This window comes from Salvia hispanica, chromosome 6, assembly GCF_029641045.1.
Source record: "Salvia hispanica isolate PSC_SH4W2 chromosome 6, Shi_PSC_v1, whole genome shotgun sequence".
NCBI classification, from domain to species: Eukaryota; Viridiplantae; Streptophyta; class Magnoliopsida; order Lamiales; family Lamiaceae; genus Salvia; species Salvia hispanica.
Genome location: NC_142697.1, coordinates 11,760,596 through 11,781,832, shown reverse-complemented (window position 1 = coordinate 11,781,832; position 21,237 = coordinate 11,760,596). Strand labels below are relative to the sequence as shown.

Below are 21,237 nucleotides of genomic sequence, written 5' to 3'. Positions count from 1 at the left end.
CCATATGCCAGAACTTTTCCAACCCATATGGACGGAGGGAGTATTTGATATAGTCAATATATGTGTGTGTGGGGCCCTCTTGGGCACTAAAGCGTATTTAAGATTTTCAATAATTTAGGGTGCGAATGTGCGAAAAATAATTATAGCTTCTTGGAGCTTCAAAATCCGAACAACCCTTTTTTGCCGTTGAATAATTATAGAACCAGGAGCTACAAATTGATTAATGTTTAATGTTTTTGTATTCTTTCATATCTTGATATATATATAAATGGTACTAATGAATTTGCAGTTTTCTGATGATCTGGGAACTTGCTGTATCATGTTAGCTGAGTTCATTCTTGTATTCCAACTTTCATATATATACAGATATGAGTTAACATCCCTGCTAAAACTGCTAAAGATTAAACGGTGATGAGTAGATTAATATGAACAGAGGAGAGGCTAAGCTGAAGATGGATTTACAGAATATTTCCTAAGTAGTGAAGTAAGAATAAATGAACAACACTATCTTTTGGCTTCAGCCTACAGCCTTATTCCTACTCCAAGAATACTTCTTCCTCTATTTTATTTTTGGTTTTTCCATCTAAACAAGTTGTGAGGCGCATGATGTATGGGAACGTCCTCTCGTCTGCCTCGTGTTGTACGAGTTGCAGTTGGTGCATTTGTGCGCGAGTATATGGTAGTTCACCTCGGATGTTTCCCCACAGTCGTTGCAGAGAATCCAAACCTAAAACAATTAAAGCAACATAAATAAGGCCTTTTCGAGTTGGTACCAATCAAGTAAACAAACCAAAGCCTAATCAGTTTAAGCAGTTTCCTCACCATTTTGTTCTGATACATTTGAGGCATAGGCGTTGAAGCAACCTCCTGATCCAGCTTCTCCCAGACGCAGGTCATGTCACAATACGACTTTGAGCATACCGGGCAAGAATACCTGCATCGCCAAATTTATCAGACATGTAGACGACACAAGTGGAGTGAGATAGGGAGATTCATTCTTACTGGAAATGGCGCTCCATCTCCTTAACGCAGTCGAGATGTATGGTATGACCGCATGGCAACACGGTAGTGTCTCTAGGCGTGTCAAAAAGATACTGCGTATATTCGGATATGTTGATTAGCTATAGCCACCAATTGACACCACATCTTTCACTTGATTAGAGATTTAATTACCTCAAAGCAAATTGGACAATTGTGATGCATTGCTCTCTCTATGCATATATGTGAATCCTTCAACACATTTGAATAGCAGCATTCTGCAACAGGACATATTTCGGTCAATACTGTAATCAGCAGTAGAGTTTTCATGACCGGTGGGAACTCGACTTACCACATTTATCACAGTGGAAAAAGTTGTCTTTGCCACCGGTTCTAGAACAAGAAATGAGAAGCAAGTTAGATTCGAAGGAGATTACTTTAGGTGAAAAGAAGCCACGAGAGAATCAACTGCATCGAGTCTAGGATAATGTGGGGCATAGCAATGTCCGGGGTAACATGTTGGCCATTGCTACGCCATGACGAAAGGGACAAGAATAAAAATGGTTTGCTATCATAGGACAGATGAAGACATATGACATTCAATCTGTTCATAGCATCTAATTCTGTAATCCACGTTAAGGAAAAGAGAAAAATAACCTGCATATTCCACATTTCTCGCAGTGATATTGATTCTTTAAAATCTGACAAGGAGAAAAAATACACTGATGAGAGACATAATAATAATCGGATAACAACTACTCAAATAGTTAGATGAAAAGAAGCTCACATCATCATCGAAGAACTTGCATATCGAGCAATAGTACTTCCCCATACAAACACCACAGCTAATGCAATTCTGCTGGACCTACAAACATCGAATAGCATCATAAATTAAGTTGATGACTCGTATACGAAAACACTATCTTCCTATTTAAACTTACATCTTGTTCTGTGTCACACACTGAGCAAATGACCTGAAAAGATCACATATACAGAGTAACTGAGAATGTGGTTTGTCATAGTAATAATCAAGTAGGAAATTAAAGAAAACTAACCCTTGTAATTTCATGGCGCGGGATATCATGGCGATCGAGTGGATCAATTTCTATAGAGTTCTGCTAGAACATCATTAGCATCAAAACACAAATCTAGTGAAAGAATTGAATCATATGCTAAAAAGTTAAAAAAAAAAACTTTAAAAAACCTTTGCATCATTGTGGCAGTGCCTACAATCAAATGTCTCGTTGCAACAGGGCGCTACGATCTTACACTTCCTCTTGTAATGACGACAGCTGAAAAACCGGTAACCGTGATTAATTATTGCTTAAATCGAAATTAACAAAACAGGGCAGCAGAAACAGAGTTAAGCATACCCATATTCCTGCTTAATCATGCATTCATTAGAAAATATCAAGTGTTCAAAAACACAGTCCATTTCTTCTTCTTCTTCTTGAAGGAAAAATGTTAGTTAATAAATTTAGCAGTGGGAGTGAGTGGTGGTGGAGAAGAGCAAAATGGGGACGTTAATATAGTTGGGAATGGAGGGGTAACGGCCAACAAGAAAATGGCGCGTATGAGGGCGCGTGTGTTTGGATTAGATTTTAGGACCGGATTGTGGTCCTCTCCTCACACAATACCATCATATTTCTTGTGACTGCTCTTTTGATCTTTTCTATTCTCAAATCCAATCTCTACACGTTCCCTAACTTATGTTTTGTTTTTATGGAAATGCAAGATTTGGTAAATTTTTGTGAACTCTTTTCTAATTATTTTTCTTTTTTCAGGGAAGAAATGGGATTTGTTTTTTGTTGAGTGAGAATTTTCAGTGTGCTTTCTTCAAGTGAGACAAGTATGTGTTCATTATGAGCATTCAATTTGGAAATGGAAATGTCTTCATTATGTTGTCTACTTGTATATGCTACTAGTACTCTTCTCGTCCCACTATAAGTGATGAATTTCTTTTGGGCACGGGATTTAAGAAAAGAATATTTATTAAATTAAGTGGAGACAATAAAATATAAGAGAGGAAAAAGTAAGAGAGATAAAAAAAGATCAAAGTAAGAAAGAGATAGAAATAAAATAAAAGAGAAAAAGGTGTTGCTCTAATTTGGGATATTTAGAATTTGTGGAGAGTAGATACTTGACATTGGTGGAATAAAATCGATAGAGAGTGTATATCTTTAGTTCCCATGTGATCACTGGGCAAACCAACAAAGTAGCATGTGCATGGATGGGCTCTTAATTTGTGCATATCGTCTATATTAATAAAAGAAAATGCCGACAGATTTTAGTAGTATTAAATAATTAGGCATGATGAATAAAAGGGTCAAATTAATTTATGTTACCGTTTCTTTAGTTACAAGTTTGCGGTTTTCTAAAAGTAAAAGTGAACGTATATATATGCATTGTCATTGTCTGGACATAGTAATAATAAATCGATAAAATTATTTACAACATGCAAGTCCTTATATATATATATATATATATATATATATATATATATATATATGGAAGATAACATATTTTATCATTATTAAAGTGAAAGATATATATCTTTGGTAAAGAATACTCCTCTCGGTAAAGAAATATTTCTGTTTTAAGCAAAAAAATCATCTTTATTACTTTATTTTTCACCCACTTTATTCTTTTTATTTTTCTATTTTTCTTTTCTAATACTTTACTCTCTTTATTACAACTCTTTAATATCAATTTCTTAAATCTTATGTCTACCAGAAGTAGTTCGATAATAGCCGGACGGAGAAGGGAGTACTAATTTTTTTTATCAATACTCACAACTTAAGTGTCCATTGTTCAGATACCCTGGACAAATAATTTTGTTTTTAGAAAAAGAAAGTTGATATTTCATGGATAGACACAGATTTTTTTACAGAGGAAGAGGATTGTTTGAAGTGACGGAAGAGCGTATGTGTACAATTAAATGGATAAATTCTTTAGATCTGCTGACAAGGATGGGCCCCACTTGATAGCACTAGCTTACGTACCTTCCTCGAACTAATTCAAATTGTTTTGTGGAGATTAATAGTAGAAAATTCCTGTAAAATTTAGAAAGAAAAAAAAAAAGGGTAAAAATGTTGAATCATCAAAATCGAAAATATGTGAAGAATGAGCGCATAGATAGGAACTAGGAAGGGGATAAGAAAGCAAGGAAAGTGTCGCTGTAGAAGAGTTGGGGTTGGAAATGCTCTGTGATCTTAATCCATGACCATCAATATCTACAATTACAAACAAGTTATGGGCTTCTCCGTTTCTATCCATTTCTGCAGACTTTGTTGACTCCATATTTCGTTTTTCCTTAAATTCCAAACAAAAATGCATTAGTCATGCAACTCAACTCAATGTCGGCAATACTCAAAAATAGAGTTTGTTTGTGGATAAGATTTTGCAACTCGATTTGTCGGAATAGTATTTAGATAGTTTCAATTCTCATCCACTATGTTATTTCAACTGATTTTCAAATGACTTCTCATCCTGGAATTGATAAGACATTCATATGAAGTTTCGAAATATTTTTACTATTACTGGCTCATACTATTGATTTTTATAAATGATTGGATAAGGTAAATATTGCCGGTCGTAATAAACAAATAATAAATCAATTTTAAGCATGTCATGATTATTGGAGAGACTCTATTTATGTTCTATATATTGAGGGGATTTAATAGTAGTAGTGTCGAGTGTGATTGTGTGAACATTCAGCTAGCAATCTTAGTCAGATAATATACGACGTAGTACTTTGGGATTATGTCTGACTCATCATTATAAATCATCTTCTAATTTTCTTGAGGGAGAATCATGATTATCCATCACTATCAGTGTGCTTAGTATTGATCAGTTTATATGGATAATAGGCTACTTGTATATTTTTTATTAAAATGAATTAATAATGTTGATTACATTTACCATTTGAGATCACTTACTTATTTCATATCATATCGGAAGGACAACAGAATTACACCAGAAGTCATTTTTAGACAATACGAAAATCATTCTAAATCCGCTTTTAGGTCATGCTAGTAAGTATGACCTAAAATGACATCTGTATTTTTCAAATCCGGATTTTATAAAATGAACAAAAACAAACTAAAAATGACCTAAAACAAATTAACATTGATGAATTCGACACTTCGACACTAGAAATTAAGTTTGACATTGCTTATAACCTATACTCTAAATATAATTGCAATATCTTTGTGATAGAGATAAAAATATCCAATCACATACAATGATGTCAATCTCGCTAGCATATGCTCTCCAATGTATAGTATCTACGCAAGCCATCTAAAAATTTTAGAATATCTAGTCACGATAATTCTCTTTATAGATCAGCAACCTTTGCAAAAGCTTCTTTTCTGAACCCTTTAAGAACCCTTTAGATGTATCACTCTATCTCATCATGGATTGAGCGATCTAAATTATGTGATTCTCTATCCATGCTCTGGGTTCCACTATCATATGTTATATTCTTTGATGTTATTGTTAGGTTTTTCAGAGTCATTATTAAAAAGAGTAACTGATTTGATTCCATTCCAAAATATTCATGTGTTTCCCTCTTACACCATCTCCAACCTCCTAGAAAACGCGTTTTCAATGGAGAATATCCCTCAAGACTCCGGTAATGATTTATCCATGAAATAAAACTTGTAGACTCGGACATATTGAGGAAACAATATACTCCCTCCTTCGTTCACGAAATAATGACTCATTTTGTCATTTTAATATACTCCATTCGTTACATAAAAATAGGCCATTTGGGATTGCACGGATTTTAAATTGTAATTGGTAAAGTAAGCAAGAATGACAAAAAGTAGTTGAAATTATGTAATGGATGGTGGAGTCCATAAGAGTGCCCACAATAGGACCGCCGCGGCGGTCTATTACTGGACGAGGGGGCAGGAGCCGCCTACGCGGCGTGGAAGGGGCGGTTGGGGCGGTGGCGCGGCGGTCTACTGCAGACCGCCGCGCCGCCGCCGCTGGATTTTTTATTTTATTTTCTTAATTATTTTCTATATATACAACGTATTCTTCTCATTTCTTTCGTACCATTCCAATCTCCAATCTAACATTTTTCTCAAATCTACTCTCATAAAATGGATGGCGACGAGTATCAATGTGTGTTGGATGAGGCGTTTGACGCGGTGGTTGAAGAGGTTGAGCGGAAAGTTTAGGAGAATGCGGAGCGTGCGGTGGCGGTGGCGGTCCCTCGTCCGATCCATCGCCCGCAGACAATCCGATGTGACCATGCCGGGGCTAACCTGCGGTTGATTTTCGACTACTTTGCCGAAAACCCTTGTTTTCTGGCAAAGCTTTTTCGTCGGCGTTTCAAAATGTCACAACGGCTCTTCCTCCATATATCGACGTCATTGGCTGGGCGGTACTGGGGCTTCACCTGACGTGATGCCAGCGGCCGGGTGGGGCTGTCGACGTTGCAGAAGTGCACAACTGCAATTAGGCAGCTGGCCTATGCCGGACCGGCTGACATGTTCGGCGAATACCTACATATGGGTGAGACGACTAGCCTAGAGGTTCTGTGGCAGTTTTGTAGGAGGATCAGGGCCATCTTCGGTACAGAGTATCTACAAACGCCAACCGCCGCCGACTGCCAGATACTGCTAGACATGGACGGGAGGGTGCACAGTTTTCCAAGGATGATGGACAACATAGATTGCATGCACTGGAATGGAGGAACTACCCGATGGCTTGGAAAGGGCAGTTCACTACTAGGTACAAAAGCAAACACCCGTCGATGATCCTAGAAGCCGTTGCTAACTATCGATTGCGGATCTGGCATGCATATTTCGATGTTGCAGGGTCTAACAACGACATCAACGTTCTACAGTCGTCGCCTCTCTTCGGTGAGAAATGCCGGGGTGAGGGTCCGGAAATCAGCTTCGTGGTCAACGACACACAGTATAACAGGGGCTACTATTTGGTAGATGTGATATGCCCTCGGTGGCCCGTATTTGTGAAGACGATCCGACATCCAGTTGGTCCGAAGAAATCTTGGTTCGCGCAACGTCAAGAGGATGCGAGGAAGGATGTTGAGCGTGCTTTTGGTGTCTTCCAAGCGCGATGGGGGCATTATATGGTGCCTGACACGAGTTTGGCACCAAGACGATATCGCTGATATCATGTATGCATGTCTTATATTGCATAACATGACAATAGACGATGAAGCACTGGCTATAGAGCGTTGGGCATCGGACGATGGTGTTGAATCAAGTCACGGTGTTGCCACCGCTCCCTTGCAAAGGGTGTACCGCATTGTGATGAATACTGGCTCCAAGCTTTCCGGGACATGCGCAAGGAAAGAGATCATCTCCAGCTCCAGGCCGATATGGTTGAAGAGATCTGGGCACATAGGGGAGTGGGCACATCATGATATGAACGGCGGCGGTGTTGTTATAAGTGTTTTTAGATAATTTTCATTGTATAAATTTCCAATATTTATAATACAATGAAGATTTGGTTTAATAATTTTTTGTTAAATAAATGATATTTTTTTAATTATTTTCGTCAGATAATTTTTATTCTAGCCCAATTAAAATGTACCAACAATTAATAAAATAATGTGATTTGTGGTTGTTAAGTGGTTGTTATTGGGCTGACAAGTTTTTAAGGCTGCGGGTGTGGCGTGACTGTTCCGCCTTATTGTGGACACTCTGAATGATAAGGGTAGCCATAAATGGATAGGGACTATTTATAGGGAACGGACGAAAAAAAATATGGCCTATTTCTATGGGACGGAAGGAGTATTTGCAAGTCAAAAGACTCATCTAACTTTTTCTACTTTTGATAAGGGGACTTCACGCTTCAATAAATTACTACTCCCTCCGTCCCACAAAAGATGTCACACTTGTAGGAAGACACGGGATTTTAGGAAGTTTTGTTTTGTGTGTTAGATGGAAAGAGAAAATTTAATATTTATATCATTATGAGAGAGAACTTTTTCTAAAAAAGTAAATGTGACATCTTTAGTAGGACAAACTAAAAAGGAAAGTGAGACATTTTTTATGGAACGGATGAAGTATAATACTTACATTTTATTACAAATATAAAATTAAAAAATGAGGTTCATCTTCCAAATAAATTTCCACCTACTTTCCTACACAAGCTCAATAATTTCTTAAAACTAGTGTCGAGCTACTAACTACATCTTAAGTTAGTTGAAGCATTTCTTTTGGACATATAAGAAATTAATATTCAAATGTTAAAGTTGAGAAACACTAAAGTATGAGAGAAGTGAATGTAAAAGTAGGAGGAAGAATAAGGTATTTGCCAACAAAATGATCCAACTACTTTGAAAAGGTCCGAATAGAATACGACCTAACTACATTGGAAGTTAATTATAGATGGGGAGTATATATTATTTAAATAATAATAAAAATTATTATTATTTTAAAATAATTATTTAAGTTTTCACGTTATTGTAATAGTATTTGACTTCTTTTCTCACTTTAAGTAAGGTGGTAGTTGATGTGCATCAAATGTTAAGATTGCTATACTGAAAAGCATATTTCGAGTAGGTTGCACGGATAGAATTGTTTGTAAACAATAAACTCTACAATCCACTAACCCAAGACGAGAAGAAGTAATTTTATCGTATTGATGCTTGCTTATGCATTTATAAGATGTTTCTCAGACATTGAAGTTTATAAGCAGCAAATAAGTCTCATTCTTTCATATAGTAGACTGGTCGTGAACGACGTTCACAGAAGGTGGTGACACGGTTGGTTCTTTGTAGAAGAGAAATAGGATTTCACAACCTAGATTGTCTTTGGCTACCTATCGTGAAAGGTTGCACACTACCAGAAAAGTAATGATTTACCGACGAAAAACCGACGGAGTAGTCCGTGGGTAATGTTTTCCCCTTTTCAAAATAATATTTTTATTGCAGGACGAATAAACATGGTAAATAATCACTTTATTTTATGTATTTTTAAATTTTTTTATCAACGAAATTGGATGAGTCAATAATCTTAGGAATTAATTAATTTAGTACTAGTAAACTTACAAACAACATTCTCTTTGCCTTAATGCTAAAAAAGACATTCTTCACCGTTGACGCCCAGCTACTGCCACCACCGTCTCCTCCCTTCAAATTGCCGGAAAACGGGGTTCTTCTTCACCCTTGCCTCACATTACTTTTCCTCATTCTTTGCCTTCTTTAATCTCCACTAGAAAAAGAAATTTTGAAGTTAAGCTCAAATATTTGAATAATTAAGGTGAGAATCTTGTATCTTTCCACCTATTACACCTTTTAGGCATGGATTCCGAGTACAAATTGAAATATTGCGAAAGTCCAAATTGGATTTGGAGCAATTAATTTTGATTTTTGATAAACTGAATTTGCTAGGATTTATTTATTCGCTACACTCCCATCTTTCTTTTACCTTAAGTTCAATAGTTTTTTATTAAAGATGATTAGATGAATAAAGGATGGAGTTAAAAATACTGTGTAAACTCAATTAACACTTAATAGGGTGTTGCCTTAATAGACTTCACTTGATTAATGGGTTAGTGGGCTTAATTAAAATGGCATTTAGCACAGTTGTTTCATCTCAGCATACGTCACCAAAAACGAAATCTAATGAAACGAATCTAATGAAACGAATCTATTTTAGTTTGAAAAATATATTCCCTCCGTCCCGATATAAGGAAACACTTCTTTTGAGCATGAGATTCAAGTAATTTGATATTTATATGATTAAAGTAGAGAGAGAAAAAATATGAAATAAAGAAAAAATTGAGAAGTAAAGAAAGAACAAAGTAGGTGAACAATAAAATAAAAGAGATGATTTTTTGCTAAAAAGAGAAATGATTTAGTTATAGTAAGATCTCCCAAAAAAGAACATGAGCTTATCTTGGGATGAAGGGAGTATCAGACTTACCGTGAGAATAGTAATTCTATAAATCACTTTGACACTTTGAATAATTGCATGAAGTGCAACTTTTCTGTGAAGTGATACTTTAAAGAAGAATCGTCATTTTCAACAAAAATGGACTTGGACCACATGAGGGGAGCCTTGCTATTAATATTATGAGTTTAGTAATGCTGATGCACAACTATTCTTCTCATATCTAATATCTATCAACTCTAGAATTTTCCAGACACACAACTCAAATGTCATTTCAGATAATGATGTTTCCGTAGCTTAATTGAGTTTCTTTTTTGGGCCAAAACAACCCATTGGGCCTAATAAACGATGGGTTTCCATCCGTAGCTCTTATTCAGTATGTAATATGCACAACTTTTCTTCTCATATTTAATACACCCTCTGTCACACAAAAGATGTCACATTTTTCTTTTTAGCTTGTCCCATAAAAGATATCACATTTGTATTTTTAAAAAAAAGTTTTCTTTCAAATAAATATAAAAATAATATTTTATCTCTTCATTTAACACACAAAATAAAACATCCTAAAATCTCATGCCATCTCACAAGTGTGACATCTTTTGTGGGACGGAGGAGTATCTATCTAACTCTAAAATTTTCCAGACACACAACTCAAATGTCTTTTCAGATAATGATGTTTCTGTAGCTTAATTGAGTTTTTTTTTGGGCCAAAACAACCCATTGGGCCTAATAAACGATGGGTTTCCATCCGTAGCTCTTATTCAGTATCTATATTACATGAATTTCAACTGAATATATTATGACCATATTTGGTCGACGGAAAAGTAAAGTTGGCAAGGAAAATGATTCCTACGAAAATGAATTATGGGAATATGATTCTTCCGAAATAAACATAAGAATTTAATATTTAAGGAATCAGATTATTTTCCAGACAGAATCCTGACAACCAAACATGAATATGCATTATTCCTCCATCCCATAAAAGATGTATTACTTTCCTTTTTAGTTGTCCCATTAAAGATGTCACATTTTCATTTTTTTAAAAAGTTCTCTCTCACAATAATATTAATATTGTATTTTCTCTTTCAACCTAACACACAAAATAAAACCTCTTAGACCATGTTTGATTGACAGGAAAGTAAATTGGAAAGGAAAATGATTCCCCGGAAAATGAATTCTGAGAATATGATTCCTAATAACTTTACTTTCCAGTGTTTGGAAAGATTTTATAATTTATATTTGATTTAAACACCAAACTAAAAATATGGGGGTGGTGGTGGTGGGGGTGGCGGCGGCGGCGGCGGCGGAGGTGGTGGTGGCGGTGGTGGTGGTGGTGGTGGTGGTAGTAGTGGTGGTTGTAGTGGTAGTAGTAGTAGTAGTGGTGGTAGTAGTGGTAGTGGTGGTGGTGGTGGTGGTGGTAGTAGTAGTAGTAGTAGTAGTAGTAGTAGTAGTAGTAGTAGTAGTGGTGGTGGTAGTAGTAGTGGTAGTAGTAGTAGTAGTGGTAGTGGTAGTAGTAGTAGTAGTAGTAGTGGTGGTAGTAGTAGTAGTAATAATAATGATAATGTAAGAATTCTAAAATTAGGAAAGAGTTAAAAAAAAGCTAGGATTCTGGATCCTAGAAAGTTGTACTAACTTTCCTTGTTCCGGGTTTCTGATTACTTTTTCAGTCTGATTAAAAACTGAAACAAACACAAGAATTTAAAATGTAAGAAATCAGATTACTTCCCAAACAGAATCATGACAACCAAATATGGCTTTAAAATTTCGTGTCGTGCCACAAGTGTGACATCTTTTATAGGACGGAAGGAATAGCGTCCTTTTTGTGACATTCTTTAACTGAAGTTTGAAAAACTATCAAGGGGATAATCAAAATCATTATATTGAGTTAACGACAAAATTATACTATCAAGGCGATAATCAAAATCTTGTTGGATATAAAATATGATAATGTATATAACACATTATATTGAGTTAACGACACCCAAAATTATACTCCCTACGTCGTACAGTATATGGTATATTTATTTTTTTAATTTGTCTCATAAAATATAAAATATCTTATTATTTTTAGAAAAAGTTTTTTCTTAGAATAATATTAATACTATTTTTTTTCTTCATTCATAAAAACCAATATATCTTCTAAAATTTTATGTTATTAGTGATATTTATTATGAAACGGATGGATTAGTATTTGTGAATATACTATGATGAGCATACACCTGTCGCCTATAGTACTCTTAAATTGAATTTTAAAGAGACAAAACACGGAATTCTAATACAAAAATAATATTTTTGTTAATTTTTGTGTGTGCTACCTTTAGTTAGTTTATCTACTAAAATAACTACAGTACTAAATGTAATTCATATACTATGGCACACACAAGCATTACTAACATTACTTGGTACGTACTACTCCGGTCAACATGAAATGCTAATATCGTGAAACAAAATTCTATCGATCGATAACCTAATGGTTAAAAGGCGAAAATTTGTTTCTACTCTATTTAATTTTATGCTTAACATATAAATTAGATAACCACAAACATAATTTTATTTTTCTAAGAATGCTTACAAGTTACTATTTGGAAGAAAGAGTCAAATTTAGAATTAAATAAAAATATTAATTTGAAATAAATATCAATAAAGTATCTAACTTATCCATATTTTATCGGATAAACTTTCGTTAATTAATACTCCCTTCGTCCCGCTTTAGGAGTTCCGGTTGAGTCAGGCACATGTTTTAAGAAAAAAGTGTTTAAGTGTGTAATAAATAAATATTGTAGTGGATGTTGGGACCCACTTTTAATTTAGTGTCCAATAAATAAATGTTATAGTGGATGTTGGGACCCACTTTAACGCTTTTTTATTAGTTGTAGTGGATGTTGGGACCCACTTTTAATACTTTGTAGATATTTTTTATTAATTTATCTCAACCGGGACTCCTAAAGCGGGACGGAGGGAGTAATGGATAGACTCTCAACCACTTCATTAATTAAAACAAACACACAGAGAGATCCATACCAAACTGGGCCGTTTGAAGATCCGGAATGAGCTACTTATCATAATTTATATCCATTATAATGTGTGTATATTTTAACGCCAGAGTTGAAAATTAAATTAAATGACTGAATAAATTTATTTTCAGAATGAGCTACTTATCATAATTTTATATGTAAAAAATACACTGCGATATCAATTGCCGTCCTTTTATATCACTGGCAACTTATCAACAGAAAATGAAACAATAAATAAATTAACACGTAAGTTGTGAAGTACACTTCACAGCCCACGACCAGCGCTGACCCAATCAGCCAACTTGCCACAGCGCAGACCGACCGGTCCGATTCAACCTCAGCACTTCCCAGCGATCCAAGCTCACCCAAGAGTCCCAATCAGGGAGTCAAGGAACGTCCACGGAGCCAGTGTTGTGTGAGCCTCTACTTTTAGAATGGACCCATTGATTTATATCAAAGAGAGCCATAGGCCCATATGTAGAAAGTGAGTTCAAAATGTTAGTGGAAGGTGAGTCCTACTTTTATATAGTTTTATAGTGAAATATGTGATATGGATTATGATACGACGAAAGACCCGTTGAATATATTGATCCAAGAACCCCACGTATAAGGATTGGCAGCGGACTCCCTTGATTGATAATCTGGTTTGATCCACTCCAAGAGCTTGGAAAACCTCGAACCGTTGGCTATATGATCAGCTAAGAACCTCGGTATGGATGAACGCCACAAGATCTTGCTCAAAGAATCTTGATAAGTTCCAAACAAGTGAAATACTCTACAAAGAGAATTCAACTCACAAAGACAAAGTCTATTTTCGTATTTGATTAATGATGTCCTCAAATGACATGCTTACAAGCCTTTTTATAGGCTAGAATGGACTCTTGAAAGTCTCACATTATTAGTACTACTTAAGACACTTAAAAAGACTCATAATAAAAAAAAAGTAACTCCTAAACCTTTGGTGTAACTCTAGGAAATCTCACTTATTTAACATAAAATGTAACTTAAAAGGACCCTTCATTTTGGCTGCTCCAACTTGGACGAAAATGCATCATGTATCTTCAATTTGGGCCTCCAAAATGTGATATTTAGTAACTCCAAGCTTCATGCATTGGGCTGCCCATTGACTTGAATAATATTCACCGTTTGCCCAATGTAGAATGGTCTTGGAATAGAGCTTTTATTTCAGCAACTAAAAGCATCATGGACTCCTTTATCTTCTTAGCCCTAGCTCTTGTAATTGGCCCACTTTGAATGATCAATGGATCCATCTTCTTGTCCTTGTAGATCAGCTTGGGTGTGTCTCCATCATTCCCTTTTTCTTCAAGAGGATTCGTCCTCGAATCTAATTCACCAACATAAGGAGATAAATCAGAAACATTAAAAGTAGCACTTACATTAAATTCACAAGGTAAGTCTAGTTTGTAAGCATTATTATTGATTTTTGCAATCACTTGGAATGGTCCATCTCCTCTTGGCTGCAACTTGGACTTTCTTTTTGAAGGAAATCTCTCCTTTCTCGTATGCAGCCAAACCCGATCTCCCGGATCAAAGATGACTTGTTTCCGACTCTTGTTAGCTTGCTTCGCATATTGCTCTGTCCTCTTTTCAATGTTTAGTCTTACCCTTTCATGCAATCTTTTCACCATTTCAGCCCTTAGCTTTTCCATCAAGACTTGCAAGTTCTTCAATAGGTATTGGAATCAAATCTAGTGGACTCAACGGATTGAAATTTGAAACCATACACAACTTCAAATGGAGAAAAGTTAGTAGCAGAGTGAATACTTTGATTATAAGCAAATTCAGCAAAAGGTAAGCATTCTTCCCAATTTTTCAAGTTCTTTTTTACCAAAGTTCGTAGTAATTGAGACAACGTCTTATTTACTACTTCAGTTTGTCCATCAGTTTGTGGATGAAAAGTAGTATAAACAAAAGTTTAGTTCCCAACTTATTCCACAATATACGCCAAAAATGACTCACAAACTTAGCATCTCGATTACTCACAATTGATCTAGGAACACCATGCAAACGGACAATTTCTTTAAAGAACAAATCAGCAATATGAGTTGCATCATCAGTTTTGTGACATGGAATAAAATGTGCCATTTTTTAAAACCTATCAACAACCACAAAAACTAAATCTCTACCTCTTTTTCTTCTAGGCAAACCAACGACAAAGTCCATTGAAATATCCTCCCAAGGTGCACTAGGAATTGGTAACGATTTGTACAAACCATGTGGGTGTGATTTAGACTTGGCTTGCATGCAAGTTATGCATCTTTTACAAATTCTTTCAACATCCACACGCATTTTAGGCTAAAAGAAATGTTCATGCAAAACATCCAATGTTTTATGTACTCCAAAATGCCCCATTAAACCACCCCCATGAGCTTCGCGCACAAGTAATTCACGCATAGAACCCTGAGGAATGCATAATTTATTTTCTCTAAGCAAATAGCCATCATGCCTATTGAACTTGTCAAATGTTGCATGCTCACAAGCTAAATAGATAGAAGAAAAGTCTGGGTCATTAGCATACATTTCCTTAATCAACTCAAAACCAAGAAATTTAGTACTCAAAGTAGTGATCAAAGCATACCTCCGAGACAATGCATCAGCCACAATGTTTTCTTTCCCTTTTTGTATTTGATCACATATGGAAATGATTCAAAGAATTTCACCCACTTAACATGTCTCTTGCTAAGCTTACCTTGGCCTTTCAAGTACTTGAGAGATTCATGATCCGTATGAATTACAAACTCTCTAGGCCACAAGTAATGTTGCCATGATTCCAAAGCTCTAACCAAAGCATATAACTCCTTGTCATACGTTGGATAGTTCAATTGAGCTCCTTTCAACTTTTCGCTAAAGTAAGCGATTGACCTTTCATCCTAAAGTAAAAAAGCTCCTATACCTACTCCAGATGCATCACATTCAAACTCAATCATGTTATCAAAGTCAGGCAAAGAAAGAATTGGTGCAGTTGTAAGTTTTTCTTTAAGGAGGTTAAAAGCATGTTCTTGTTTTTCTCCCCAATGAAAATCAACATCTTTTTTCACAATTTCATTCAAAGGTGCAACAATTGTACTAAAATCCTTGACAAACCTCCTATAGAAACTTGCAAGACCATGAAAACTTCTAACTTGTGCTACATTTTGAGGAATTGACCATTCTAAAATAGTTTTCACCTTCTCCTTTTCCATTTCAATCCCATTAGCACTTACAACAAAACCAAGAAAAACAACTTTATCCATGCAAAAAGAATATTTTTTGAGATTAGCATACAATGATTCTTTTCTTAAGGTGTCCAACACCGCATGCACATGGTCAAGATGTTCATCCACATTTTTGCTATAGACAAGAATATCATCAAAATAAACAACTACAAATTTTCCAATGAATTTTCTCAAAACTTGGTGCATCAATCTCATGAAAGTACTAGGTGCATTAGTTAAACCAAAAGACATTACTAACCACTCATATAGACCAAATTTTGTTTTGAAGGTTGTTTTCCATTTATCTCCTTCTCTAATTTGAATTTGATGATAACCACTTTTCAAATCAATCTTACTAAACACAACAGATCCATGCAATTCATCAAGCATATCATCTAACCTAGGAATAGGATAGCGATACTTTACTGTGATTTTGTTGATTGCTCGACAGTCGGTGCACATCCTCCATGATCCATCTTTCTTAGAAACAACAATTACCGGAACAGCACATGGACTCATGCTCTCATGGATTTTTCCTTTCTCCAACAACTCTTGCACTTGCCTTTGAATTTCCTTAGTCTCTTTGGGATTGGCTCTATAGGCTGGTCGATTTGGTAGAACAGCACTGGGAACAAAGTCAATTTGATGTTCAATACCTCTTAATGGAGGTAATCCACTTGGTTCATCCCCGGAAAAGACATCTTCGAATTCCTGTAAAAGAGACACAAAAGTACTTGACAAAGAAGAGGTTAATTCGTTAGTGGTAAACAAAGACTCTTTGTACACTAAGATAAAAACACTCTTTTCTTCAACTATTGCACTCTTTATTTCTTTTGCCCTCACATATAAATTCTTTTTTTCTTTTCCCTCATTCTTACTTTTCTCTCGACTCTTTTTTTCACTCGAATCTTTTTCAATGCCCTCACTTTTTTTTCCTCTGAACCTCACGAGCTCTCCTTGCTTGAGACAATTTTTGTTGATCCTCTTGAAACATGGTTTATTTTTGTTGATTATTGCTAGGTTGATTGCAAGTTTGGGGGAGACCCTTGTTTGTCATTTGTTGATGCTCTCTTTATGAGTTTGGTGTTTCTTAATAGGACCATGACAACAAGAGGAAAGCCCAAAAACGCGAAGAGCAATGGCATTAGCCTTCCGTTGGAAGCACACAAGGCAATGTGGAAGAAAGTCTCGGCGAGAGACACCATGCCTTCGAGATACCCACATGATCTTCCCCTCGCCACTTTGAGGATTATAGATGACTTTTGGGTGTTGTGCGACGTCAGTGAGGGGAATGGCCTCGGCCATATGTTTCGTGGGAGGTGGCCATCATACCAGAGACTCACTCTTGAGTTTCTAAGTACTGTAAGGGTCAACAAGGACCGCCGCAACCGCATCCCCGAGTCCATTGACTTCCGACTCGGCAACCACAACCACACATTCACGATGGCGGATTTGTGCGAGGTGTTCCACTGCCACAACCCCAACCCAGGCGAGGAAGTGGAGTATGACTACTCCGACATGTGGAGAGCTATGACCATCGAAGGGGAAGACTTCATGACGGCCTACGCTAAGTCTTCTTCCATCCGCAACCCCGTCCTTCAATACCTCCACCGGGCGATAACACAGCTAATGTTTGCCCGTATTGACGGTGGGAGTGTCTCCCAAACAGAGATGGACGTGATTTGGAGCTTGCTCAACAAGAAGGGGATCAACTTTGGGATCATCTTCACCATCTACGTCGACCGCATCTCCAAGAAGGACGGGAGCCCTATTTGTTGCGGTGGGTTGATCACGGCAATTGCCGAGTATGTTGGCATCCCGACAGTGGACTTCACTCCAGATATGGGTGAGACGTTCATCACTGATGCACTTTTTATTAGCACTAAATAAACCTGCAAGTATATAGAGTATATATAGTATAGCTAAAAGTCAGTACCGGGATATCGAACATGGGGAAGGCAAACACAAAGTGTTTATCCTCTACTAGAACTCAATTACTATCTAGAGAAATGAGAGATTTTGAAAACTTTTGAAAACAGAAAATATTTGAAAGCAAATAACAACTAGATGCAAATAAATCACTTGATAAAATATAGAGATAAGGGAATTCCAGGGATGTGCGTTCACAGTTATGATTATACTACAATACCCTAGCACAGTTATTACTTTGATAGGACGAGTCACCTAGCTTATGCTCATGCGATGCAAACGTTGATTACAAAATTAGGGTTTTCAATCCTAACACGTAACTCCATAAGACCCTTGAAAAGTCCTCACTCTCAATTAACAGTGCCGTTTTAAGGGAAGCTAACTGTAGCGTCTACTAAGTGAATCTAACTCGCTAGAACTCTCTCACAGTTATGAAACAAGTTATATTAAATCATACAAGATTGTGTCACTCAATCATGCAGCATCAGAACTACTTAGGGAAGAAACAAAGTAAAAATAAAACGGATATTAAATAGAAAAAGGAATTGTATAACCAAAGTCGTTAGTTTACTAACACATACCTAGAATCCTATGAGTTTAGTTACACATAATGAAATAAGCTAAACACATAGATTGAAGGGAAGACAATTTGAACATAAAACTAAAGCAAATAAAACCCGTAGGTTGAATCCTTGTCGTTCTTGATGTTCTTGAAATCCTTCTCCAACTCCTTGCACAAGTGAAGTACTCTAGCTTTTAATCTCTATGAATTATTTTGCAAGTAGAAGCTCTCTAATTTGATGAAGCTTGAGGTCTTATTTATAGGGGAAAGTCAATCCTTGTTGTAGAAGGAAAAGATCTTCAAAATATGGTAAATCTTGGAGCAAATCTAGGGCATCTCGGATTCGCCGCCTTTCTCCGGCGGGCCGCCGCACCTTGGCCGGCGGTCGCCGCGTTGGAGTCCAGAGAGTGTGTTTCTCCAGCGGCGGACCGCCGCATGACTTCCGGCGGTCGCCGGGCGAGACTTCTCTTCCAAGTGTAATTTTCCGAGGTGGACCACTGCACTGCTCTGCCGGCCAGGCGCCGGCGGTAGCCGCACAACCTCGCGGCGGTTGCCGGTCGCTGATTGACTCCAGATTTTCAAACTTTGCGTTTTGGCTCCCTTTTTCGGCTCAATTATGCACATTTCTCACAAAACACGTCAAAATACCAAAATAGACAAAATATGCAAATAATGGACGTGTAGAATGACTTTGACATAAAAAACGGACCAAATAATGGCCTTAAAACAGTGCAAAATCCGAGCGTATCAACTCCCCCAAACTTACATTTTTGTTGTCCTCGAACAAAACAATAAAGACACTAGAATATAGACGCACGGAATGCACAAGGACTAGACGTCATAATTGCCTCAAAAGATGAAAGAATAGCTTAAGCATGTATTAACGCAATCAAATCAAACAAGGCTTATTAGTGCACTTTCATTACTAACTCGTGGAACACCTTGAAATCAAACACTCACATGTGGCAAACTTCCAAAGATGGGAAGTGTTCTCTCACTCTCAAAAGTGTATAAGGTAAAGTATATAAGCACTCAAATCATCCATCATGCAAAGTTTACCATAGGCTTGCTCAAAGTCTAATCCCTCCTCTACTAGATGTGATTAAGCATCAAAAGTCCGAAATGTCTTTATCTTTGATTGTAATGTAGGCTCTTTGGTAGGTGAGGATTATTTGGTTAAAAAGTGACTCAAAAAGAATAAAAATATACCAAGTAGAGTAAAAATAACTCCACTTTTCTAAACCCAACACTTTTAACACTTTATTTTTCTCCTTCAACTCACTTTCCAATCCTTTTATTTTCTTTTCTTATTTTCACACTTTCACACTTCTTCTCTTTTTTTTTTACTTTTTTCCTTTCTTTCTCTTTCATAAGCATCATTTCTAAGATTAAGCACATATTTGGAATTTTTCTATTTCACAACTTGTACTTGTCTTTATATTAAGCACACTACTTTTATACTTTCTCCTTATCTCTCCAATCCCTTTACAAAATAAGATAGCAAAAACTAACTAACCCAAGGAATTGTCCCCATTTATTTTGGCTTTCAAAGAATAGTCTTAAAGGCTCAAAATTGGCTCCAAAGGGAAAAATTTGAAATTTTGAGAGGGTCGAAAATTTTGGATAAAAGTAGGCTAGAAAAGATGGTCAATCATCCTCCTAAATCAACTTAAACACTATATAGACTTAGGCAAGACTAGGAGCAAGTTCTAGAAACATATACATGAATGCAGATAAATCACATAAGAATGAAATTAAGACTCAAATCCTCATAAGGTATAAAGCATGATTCAAGGAGAACAAGCAATTCACTAATTATGCACCTTTTTACCAAACCATCAAATCAAAACGTTAAGCCACACTTAAACATAGATGGAATGTAATATCATTGGCAACTCGGTCTAATGTGTGTCCCCAAGCATGCGTGTTTCTAAGTTCTTTATGTTAAGTTCACGACATGGATTCAACAAAACATTTTAAGAACACAAAATTCACCTACGGGGTTTTGAAAATCAAAAACAAAAACTTTAAAACAAAAAGAAAACCCTAAAAACTCACGGTCCACCACTTCATCCCCCCAAACATATGTACAACAAAGTGTAAAATAAGTTTGTGGAGTAGGTAGGGACGTGAGTAAACTACTGGAAAAAAAAACGTACCTTGAAAAATTTCGCGTCGAGGCTTGAAGGGGCGAAAATTCGAAAAATTTCGAAAAATCGCGCTGGAAATTGTGCCCAGGTGGCGGTCCGCCGCGGCATGTCCGGCGGTCACCGCGCCTCAACAGATTGTTCCAGCGAACAGGTGGCGGACCGCCGCAGCGCATGCGGCGGTCGCCACGGAGTGGTCAGAACCTGCGAAAAATTTTCAACGCACAAAAATTAAACTAAAACCAAAAATACTTAAAATTAAAGAAAAAATTGTCAAAAACATGGTTGGGTTGCCTCCCAACAAGCGCTTATTTTTCGTCTTTAGCTTGACGTTCTTTGAAGTTCATGAGTTATCCCCCATCGTGAGGATTTCTTTGGGATGCCTTTGTACCAACAATCTTAGTCTCTGCCACCGCGAATGGAACCAACTTATTGAGAACTTTCTTCCACCACTTGAATTTTCCATTCGAGGTTTTGATCACGTAGATTTCGGGGTCATCTTGGGGTGGAGTCTTC

The 21,237-nt window shown here is 36.6% G+C and overlaps 2 protein-coding genes across 3 annotated transcripts; one reads left to right on the top strand and one right to left on the bottom strand.

The window, feature by feature from the left end:
• Positions 1 to 395: 395 nt before the first annotated feature.
• Positions 396 to 2,500, bottom strand: LOC125204299 (E3 ubiquitin-protein ligase RZFP34-like). Of its 2 annotated transcripts, none has more exons than XM_048102903.2 (11): positions 2,352 to 2,500; positions 2,183 to 2,270; positions 2,034 to 2,096; positions 1,920 to 1,952; positions 1,766 to 1,843; positions 1,636 to 1,679; positions 1,331 to 1,371; positions 1,174 to 1,256; positions 1,003 to 1,094; positions 823 to 934; positions 396 to 727 (listed from the first exon to the last, which is right to left on the bottom strand). In XM_048102903.2, the coding sequence occupies exons 1-11, from the start codon at positions 2,411 to 2,413 to the stop codon at positions 584 to 586; spliced, it is 840 nt and encodes a 279-aa protein (XP_047958860.1). In that variant the 5' UTR covers positions 2,414 to 2,500; the 3' UTR covers positions 396 to 583. The 2 variants fall into 2 exon arrangements, with proteins under 2 accessions (XP_047958860.1, XP_047958861.1); XM_048102904.2 differs by having other exon boundaries at positions 2,034 to 2,093.
• Positions 2,501 to 6,497: 3,997 nt separating this feature from the next.
• On the top strand, positions 6,498 to 7,123 carry LOC148923230 (uncharacterized). The gene is made up of 2 exons (XM_089061434.1): positions 6,498 to 6,720; positions 6,807 to 7,123. Exons 1-2 carry the CDS (start codon positions 6,498 to 6,500, stop codon positions 7,121 to 7,123), a joined length of 540 nt encoding a protein of 179 aa, XP_088917560.1.
• The last annotated feature ends 14,114 nt before the right edge of the window (positions 7,124 to 21,237 follow it).

Coding starts and splice junctions, on each gene's coding strand:
- LOC148923230 (XM_089061434.1), top strand. CDS start 6,498: ATGGGTGAGACGACTAGCCTAGAGGTTCTGTGGCAGTTTTGTAGGAGG. Junction 6,721..6,806: donor AAAGGGCAGTTCACTACTAG/GTACAAAAGCAA, acceptor TCGATGTTGCAG/GGTCTAACAACGACATCAAC.
- LOC125204299 (XM_048102903.2), bottom strand. CDS start 2,413: ATGGACTGTGTTTTTGAACACTTGATATTTTCTAATGAATGCATGATT. Junction 1,953..2,033: donor CGCGCCATGAAATTACAAGG/GTTAGTTTTCTT, acceptor TGATCTTTTCAG/GTCATTTGCTCAGTGTGTGA. Junction 1,095..1,173: donor ATTGTCCAATTTGCTTTGAG/GTAATTAAATCT, acceptor GAATATACGCAG/TATCTTTTTGACACGCCTAG.